This window comes from Pinus tabuliformis, chromosome 5_2, assembly GCF_031772625.1.
Source record: "Pinus tabuliformis cultivar Carrire ecotype Pingquan chromosome 5_2, CPIR1, whole genome shotgun sequence".
NCBI lineage: Eukaryota > Viridiplantae > Streptophyta > Pinopsida > Pinales > Pinaceae > Pinus > Pinus tabuliformis.
In genome coordinates, this window is record NC_142306.1 from 637,421,963 (window position 1) to 637,431,537 (window position 9,575).

A 9,575-nucleotide genomic window follows, 5' to 3' on the forward strand; every position below is an offset into this window, starting at 1 on the left:
ACATACTCTTCTATGCGTAATCCTTGTGCCCTGTGCTTCTCTTAATAGATCCCAAAATCCTTCCTTAATCCTGCTGTGAAAATAGACACATGCATATTAAGTAATAACAAAGTAAAATAGTTTTTATTAAAAAAACAATTCTTTCACTAACAAATAACAATAAAGTAAGTTAATTTTTGAATTAAGGCTTCTCCGATCATTATGAAGTGTTAGAGACATGCATGTTTTTGGTGATAATCACATTGAAATTCATTTGCCAACCAACAAGTATAATTCATTAAAAAACACAAACTTAATAATAATCTTTGTATCATGATCAAACTAGTAAATAGTGGAATAATACATACATGAATTTTACCCCAATCTAAAATGATCTTGTATCATCAAAATCTCATGATCTTCACTTGAGATTTTGAACCTATGGAAACTCTAATTTTGCATAACCATATTTATCACACAGAAAATTTAATATGAAAGTGGACCATTATGTTTATCATAAATTTGACCCGGAGTCAGACCATGTCGGACCATGTGTCCAACATAACAGGGTAACGAATTTGTCCTTCCACTCCATATTTGTGCCCCTTTACTGGCTTAAACCCTAGTTCGCCAGAAACCCTCAATATTTGTGCCACTTTACTGGCTTAAACCCTAGTTCGCCAGAAACCCTCAGTGCACATCACTTTTTCCTGAAGGCTTAAACCAACACTGGTTGCACTTAGCATGCTTAAATCTCAGCTGTGGGTACAATCAAACTAAGCTCACAGGGCAAAACTACCAGACAAGAACATAAACAATGGCTTCAGTGATCCGAATGGCCACCAGAGCAGCGGCTTCGACAGCATTACGCCGTTCCAAACTTGTGAACTTACAGCGGCTCCATCTGATTGAAACTCTCAATCCGAAAATCTTTGTAAACGGTATGTACTCTGCCCATTTTCATGCTTCAAATTTTTGCTTATCGAATGCAGGGCCCAACGTTCGAATCTCAGAGAGAACGCTAGAGGTCTCAGGGGCCGAAGGTAAGGATGAAGACCATAAATCACAGGGCCAAAATACGCCTATAGAGGAAGCAACCGTGCGAAAATTAGCGAAAAGGAACGAGATTAAGCAACAACTGGAAGAAACGAGAAACGAGATTTGCAAAATAATTGAAAATGCTGAGAAAAGTATGGAAGAAGCCCTAACCCTAATGGGTACTCGTTTAACATCAGAGCTCGTGACGATGGTGTTGTCTAGTTTAAATTCCCTACAGTTGGCTCTGAGATTTTTCCAGTGGGCCAAAGCTCAACCAGGGTTCAAGCCGAACTCTGTCATGTATGACGAGCTCGTCAATATTGCTGTCCGTTGTAAAGACTTTGAAGCCCTAAAGATGCTGCTTACAGAGAGAGTAGCTGACACATGTTTTAATTCTGCAAAAACATTCTCCTTTGCCACTGCTTGGCATGACGATGCAGAGATGCTGGGGAAAGTCACTGAAACAATTAAACAGTTGGAGAATTTGGCGCAAAAAAATGCATATGATATGATGGTTTTTGCACTATGTAAGGAGGATTATGTAGATTCTGCCATATCTGTCTTGAAGGACATGTACAAGGCTGGGTGCGCTCTAACTCCCTTGACATTTCGGCCTCTCCTGGTCGCTCATGGCCGGAACAACCGGATGGTAGAAGTGCACGAGGTTTTCAAGTTCATGAATGAAATGGGTTGCCCTCCAGATGTGACCTGTTACAATTTTGTGCTGAGAAAGCTCCATCAGAATGAACAATTTGCAGAGGCAGATAAGTTTTTTAAAATGATGGTTAATACATTCGGGTGCAAGCCTGATCACGTTACTTATGATATACTGGTGCTTGAGGCTTGTAGGGCTGGGAAAATGGAAGATGCCACCAGGCATTTTGGCAGAATGAAAGAAGATGGCTTGAAACCTTTGCATTGCACTTATACAAATCTGATCAATGGGTTTTTTCAGCTCGATGGATTTGAGAAAGCTTATGCATTTGTAAGACAGGAAAGTGGAAAAAATGACTCTTTAGACGTGAACAACTATAGTTTTCTGATAAGGACCTGTACCAAATTGGGTAATTACCGAGAAGCCCATGACGTTTTGATGGAAATGAAAGCGAAGAATCTGAAAACAGATCATCGGCTGTGCAACGATGTGTTAGAAAAAATCTGCTGATCCAGGAAATGTATCTGAACTATATCAATTGAATTGCCTATTGATAGCCATTGGCTTCTTTGACCTTGTGCAATTGATCTGAATTTGAGCGGGGAAAAGCCTCAGGGGTCGAACTTGGGCACCCACCCGTTCATGGAAATGTATCTGGACGACCTACATCAATTGAATTGCCTGCAAATAGCTTACTCGATTTTGAGTTTGACCTGTGGATAGCCTTAGAATTTGACTACTTTGACCTTGTATAATGATTTTGTATTTGTTGGCAAAGCTGGGGACACACATAACGCCATGCTTATTTAGGCACCCATATTCACACAATGTGTAGAATTCATTAGTATTTAACTGAATCCTTACTTGGAACTGAAAAGTATGTGGACTACATCAATTGAATTGCCTGCAGTTAGCCTTAGAATTTGACTACTTTGACCTTGTACAATTGGTTCTCAATTTGAGCTGTGGTGGCTTTAGAATTTGATTACTTTGACCTTGCACAATTGGTTCTGAATTTCAGTTTGAAATCTCAAGACTCGAACGTAACTACATGATTATTTGATTACTTAGACCTTGTACTGTTGATTTTGAATTTAAGCTAGAAGCACCAACATTCAAACATAACTACATGCTTGTTCGGCAACCACGTTTCCACAATGTAAATATCCAACAGTATTATTAAACTGAATCTTGTCATGTTTATTAGATGCGTTGACATTTGTTACATTATTCGCTTTCAACTGATGTCCTCTTCCTATTTCAAACAGATTTTTCATTTAGGTATGTGGCCCAGTAGGCAAGTTTTGTTGTCTTCGAGTCACAGGAAATGGAAGTTTCTCAAAATGTGGTTTTCAAGTAATTCTTCAGTGAAGCTTGAACAGAAGAACAGTGTCCATGATCATTTATAGCCTTATAAAGCATTCCTTTATTATGATCCTGATACAGTTAAATCCAGATATTATATTGTGGGAAACTGCTGCTCTGTATCCAACAGAAAAGCTGTTTGTTGAAACTCGAAAATGCGTGGAGCATGCATCCCAAATAGTGAAAAGCAGTACATTCATTTTTCCCGGTACTCCACTATATCACAAAATAACTGATCATATTTTACTGAATGAATGCTTCTGGAAAGTTGTGTCAAGATTAAATTTTTAAAGTGTTGTATATTCCAATATTCTTGTGCACTTATTAAATCATTCTTATTCCAGTATTCTTTTCCATTTATGGGGTTTCGTGATGATGAGATCAAAATGGCATGATGGAACCAAGTCACATGACTCCGATTTAACAACAAATTGACAAATTCAAATGGAGAGTTAACTCTGCAACTATATATTTAGCATATCAGAAATGTTATAAAATATTCAAAAGAAACAAGGCATTACAAATTTAGTCAAATTTGGTCAAGCTTAGAGGGTGAATTTGACAAAATTTGACCATTATTTGCCCTTATAAGTAAAATTAGAAACATTGCTTCGGATTCCATTTACATAGAAGGCATAATTGTGATGTGCTCATTTATATTCTATTGAACATAGAAGGCATATACTGGGCCTTGGAAGGATTGTTTATGAAGATTGTCCCAAGTTACGGCCTTATTATGGAGAAGCCACATGAAAAGTTTTGAAGGATTGTTTATGAAGATTGTCTTAAGTTACGGCCTTATTATGGAGAAGCCACATGAAAAGTTTTGCTTTGGGAGGACATTTAAGATTGCAGATTCTTGCTCCACCAGGGTCACTCATTGTTTTGGCCTTCGATGCCATACTCAGGTACCCATATTTTGGTGTATATTCACCATGAGGGATGGGGACCTAGATCAAGAAGTCTTCATTTTCAATAAGGGTAATGTGCGAGTGTTTGAGAACACTGATGTATCGGTTCCAAATATCTGCAAAATCCCTACCTAGACTGAGGTCAATTGATAATAACCAATCTTTATGACCCCTCATATAGTTGTAATATGATCTGATATGATTTAGAGTGACAAATTCATCATCATTTAGTTTTTGGATCAAAGGCATGTTGAGAAATCTAGGGCAGCTAGATTAGGTGATTTCTCTTACTTTGATAATTGCTTGTGATGTATTTTTGCTTAACTTGATTAGCTTCTTCTTACTCATGATTATATTTAATGTTCTTATCATCAAATAACTACCAAATCATAAAGAACAATGGGACAAAAAGACTCAGGATGTAGGCGATCAACAAGGGCCAAAACCTCTCCACTTGAGAGAAAAACCCACAAGAATTTTTCATTTTTTTTATAGAATCTTCAAATGACGAATTAAGACCTAAGACCCTTGACAAAGATCCCTCCAAGACCAAGTCAACCGTTCTCCTCGATGAGCTTTCTTTCCAACAATTTTGACCCCAACAACTTCTTCAACAACTTCAATCCCAATAGTTTCTTTTGCAATTTCAACCCAACAGTGTCTTTCAGAACTTCGACCCAACAGTTTACTCTGGAACTTTGACCCAACAGTTTCTTCTACAACTTTGACCCCAACAACTATGCAACACTTCGACTTGCCCAACAACTGTAGAAACCCTAATGCAAGAGAGAGAGAGGTCCAAAACTTCGATCTTGCTCTTCTTCTTCTTTTCGTCATTTTCCAGCTTCTATCTTGAGGAGATCGAATTTGCTTGAGGGTGTGTCCAAATGAGGCCAAGTTCCTTATTATATATAGGCTTTTGAGGGGTACAAATTGCTATCTTTAGGCCGGCTTGTTGCTACTTGTTTGACAAGGTCTTGGAGGGTCTTTAACTATATTTTTGACTCAAATAAATTTTCTTTACAATATGTATCATGCCCAAATTGGTCTTCAATACATGTTAATGACTCACTTGGCTTGTAGATTAAATGACAAGCCTTAGAAGCACTCAATGGGTGCTTGACCTAAAATTAAATTTCCCTTGAGCATGAAACAATAATAAATTTATTTTTCTTTTTACAACAAATATATAAATCATGATTACATATGTCATTATGAAGATCAAACCTAGTTATATATTTCAACACTCCCTTTTAATTAGGGAGGTATTCATAATTCATACAAGGTTTGGACATTCTGAAGCTGAAGAATTCTCATAAGAGTCGGATTGGTAAGCCATCTCTTTGCATTATTCCAACCAACATTGTCACATAGCAAGGCATTGACTAAAAACTCTATCTCTCCACAAGATTAGAGCACATTGCTGGCGAGACCAATGATAGATAAACACCATCATTATTGTCTCTCAAGGCACATACCATACCCCACCTAGGTGTTTAGGTGTTCACAGGGTATGTCCTTCTAGGATAATTCCTATATTGGAATACCACATCATCAAGGAATTTCCTCTACGACTACTCTTATCTTGGATGCCCTACCTCATCCTCGAAGAGTATCAGATGCCAAATGCTTACCCAATCCTCCATTCTTTCTTCACGGAGTGAAGACAAGAATGACATGTCTATGTCTCCCTCTCAACTAGGGAAGATATACCCATTCCTATGAAAGGAATGTACCCAAGCTCCCTCTTATCTAGGGACTTTTTCAAACTCCCTCTTAACCAGGGACTTGTTACCAATAACAACTCTCAGCTCTTTGGTGGATATCATGGTACTATCAGCTGCTTGTAGGGCTCCTCCTTTCGATGTCATGAACTACATCTTCGTCATTATGGAGCCTTCATATTTCGTAGGGCATCGACCATCCATCACTTTCCTTTATGAACTACATTGGTCATGTCATCCTTCTATTTATCAGAAAGTGATCCTCTAGTCCACATATGGTTTTTCTTTATACAAGTACCTCTTCCAAGTCATGTTTTATTTCAGGATCTTCCATCCAATCACATGAGTGCTAGTTGTAGGTGACATCTACAACTCTCTTTCGGTAGCCTTGTATCAACCCATCCAAATGTTTTTCAAAAAAAAAATGAACATCAAATTAAAGTTACTTTTTGTGATGGCCTTTTACCATGACATTTGCTTGCTTGCAACATCAACATCCTGCATAACCATATCTCTAGGACTTTTAATGTCAAGGGTCTCCTTCCTTTACAGACCTTATCAGAGTCTTCATACCTTCTCTATGGAGATGTCACAACCAATTCTTCTAGTCATCGAATGTTGATTTCTTATCTTTTCTTATGTGACTATAGTTGCATCTTTCATGATCTCTTCTTTTTTTCTTCACATATTGCTTCCCTGGAACTTCCATCCATAGTTCCTTCATCTTTATCAACTACTTCATATTCCATATGAGAACATATTATGTTGATTTCATCTTGTCAATATGTGAACCATGCCTTCATGCATCTTTTCAAAGGAAGAGATCCCTTTTCTTTGATCATGCTCATGAGGTGGAGCATTTATCCATGCTATCTGCAACTATATGATGACATGAATTAATCTATCATACCTCTTTTCTTCTTTTGGTCATCTAGATTTCCTTCGACAACTTCCTTTCCTTGATTGAAAGTACTTTGACTAGTTGCACTCCTCTGCCACCATACCATCATCCTTTTAAACAATGTATTCCACACAAGGTGGAATGATCAACGAGACGCTTCTTCCAAGTAGAGGTGAACCTTCTAATGAAGATTCCAATGGAGGATCTTGATCGTCCTCATCCTGCAAATGCTTCTTCGTAATGATGATGTATGATGAATTCTTTCCATCGTGCTAGATGACTTTCTTCTAACCATATGTACTATTCATGCTTTCAATGAGGTTACCAAGAGCTACTTTGTATCTATGATGATTGATATAATCCTGTAGACTTCTACTTCAACTATCTTTTCAAGGGTCCACAATGATGTCATGATCTCTTGATTTAATCATATGCTTCTAATATGATGCCATCTTCTACTAAAATGCATCTAGTCATAATGCTTCTCTTCATGACTGCCATGTGGAGGTCTTTTTCACCTCCTAATTGTGCTATGCATCTGAGAAACCTTAATAATGAAGATCTATCCCTTTGGATTTCTTCTCATCTGGTTCTTCCACTTCTTCGATGATATGAGCTTCATTCCTTTCTTTTCTTTTCTTGTTGTCCTTGAATTTCAGATAATCTCTCTTGAAATGCCCATATTCTTGACAACCATAGCATTGGATCTTCGACATATCGATCTTATTCTTTTTCCGAGTACCAAACTTTCCTTTTCTCTTAGCCATGGTAGGAAATGATTGAACTTGTTCATTTGATCCCACATCACATTTTGCTTTTAACCTGGTTTCTTCAATCTGACACAATGACCAGAGTTCACTGAATGGGGTGGCTTCCTTCTTTCCATAGATGCTTGATACGAGGTTGCCCCATTCACTAGGTAGTGCATTGAGCACAACAGTGGTCATTTATTTATCGAACATTATTTCCCCCAACTCTTGCAGTTGGTCTCTTATTTTTGAGACCCTCATAAGATATGAGGCTATTTCTTCATCCTTTGATACCTTCATCTTATATAGCTCGGTTCTCAAAGATACGATTTCTCCAGCTGATCTTACGGAAAACAATTCTGCTAACTTCTCGTAGATTTCTTTTGATGTCTCCAACTTTGATACATAAGGTATGAGGGGATCCTTGATGGATTCTATAAGGATCCTTTGAGCCCTTATTTCCCCTTTCATATACTTCGCCAGTGCTTGAGTTTCTTCTTGTGATAGCTTGGAGACCTTACCATTTTTATGACCATTTTTATGACCAATAAATTCATTCTCTATGAGGATAAATTCTATCTTCTTTTTCCATGCAAGGAAGTTTTATGACCCAACTAATTTGTTGCTCTCCTTGCAAAATAAATTCATTTTGATAGATTCAAACCTAGATATAAAGATACTTACTTGTCAAGTGAAGGTACCCCTAGATGATGAAATATTCAACTTGATGCCTTTCTTGATGATGATGATAAAAGGAGATGCCTTCTTGATGAAGATGAATTCCTTCAAGTGTGCTTTGATAGTGATCCTTGACTTAAGAAGAGAGAGATCACTTTGATTCCTTGACGATGATGGTATTGCTTCTTTCTGCTTCCCTTGGATGTAGAGACTTCAAGATGCTTCGATGTGTAGTCCTTCTTTGAGTGGAGGTAGGGTCCTTGAAATCTTCTTTATGATGATGATCAAAATAATGTGAGAGCTTCTCAAGAATGCTTCGAGTGCAGAACCCTTCTTTGGATGAGCTAGGTTTTTAAGGTCTTCCTTTCTTTGAGATGTGATGATTTTTGAGATGAATAGTCTTTGTTTAGATTGCTTGTCCCTTATGTATCCCTTATTGATGGTTCAATGCCCTCTTTGATGCCTTGACCTTTGATTTTCCTTTTGTTGGTCCTTTCACATGCTGCCTTTCCTTGTCTTGCCACCTTAGCTTTGAAACCATGTTGAGAAATCTAGGGTATTAGATTAGGTGATTTCTCTTACTTTGATAGCTGCTTGTGATGTATTTTTACTTAACTTGATTAACTTCTTTCTCTTGATTATATTTAATGTTCTTATCATTAAACAACTACCAAATCTTAAAGAAAAATGAGACAAGAGGACACAGGATGTAGGCGATCATCTAGGGCCAAAACCTCCCCACTTGAGAGGAAAACCCACAAGAATTCTTCTCTTCTTATAGAATCTTCAAATGACGAATTCTAAGACCTAAGACCCTTGACAAAGATCCCTCCAAGACCAAGTCAACCTTTCTCCTTGATGAGCTTTCTTTCCAACAATTTCGACCCCAACAACTTCTTCAACAACTTTGACCCCAACAATTTCTTCTGGAACTTCGACCCAACAATTTCTTCTGCAACTTTGACCCCAACAATTATCCAACACTTCGACTTGGCCAACAACTGCAAAAACCCTAACACAAGAGAGAGAGAGGCCCAAAACTTCAACCTTTCTATTCTTCTTCTTTTTGTCCTTTTCTAGCTTCAATCTTGAGGAGATCAAACTTGCTTGAGAGTGTGTCCAAATGAGGTCGAGTTCCTTCTTATATATAGGCTTTTGAGGGGTACGAATGGCTATCTTTAGGCCGACTTGTCCCTTCATGTAGGCTGACTTGTTGCTACTTGTTTGACAAGGTCTTGGAGGGTCTTTGACTCTATTTTTGACTCAAATAAAATTTCTTTACAATATGTAACATGCTCAAAAGGGTCTTCAATACATGACAATGACTCAATTGACTTGTAGACTAAATGACAAGCCCTAGAAGCACTCAATGATCGCTTGACCAAAAAATAAATTTCCCTTGAGCATGAAACCCATGACTCAAGAATAATAATAATAAATTTACTTTTCTTTTTACAACAAATATATAAAATCATGATTACATATGTTATTACGAAGACCAAACCTAGTTACATATTTCAACACTCCCTCTTAACTAGGGAGGTATTTATAATTCATACAAGGTACTTGGACATT

General features: G+C 37.6%; 1 protein-coding gene across 1 annotated transcript; it reads left to right on the forward strand.

Annotated features, from left to right (window-relative positions):
• The first annotated feature begins 510 nt into the window (after positions 1-510).
• Positions 511-2,384, forward strand: LOC149160670 (pentatricopeptide repeat-containing protein At3g56030, mitochondrial-like). The gene has a single exon (XM_089436756.1). The coding sequence runs from the start codon at positions 797-799 to the stop codon at positions 2,180-2,182; it is 1,386 nt and encodes a 461-aa protein (XP_089292882.1). The 5' UTR covers positions 511-796; the 3' UTR covers positions 2,183-2,384.
• The last annotated feature ends 7,191 nt before the right edge of the window (positions 2,385-9,575 follow it).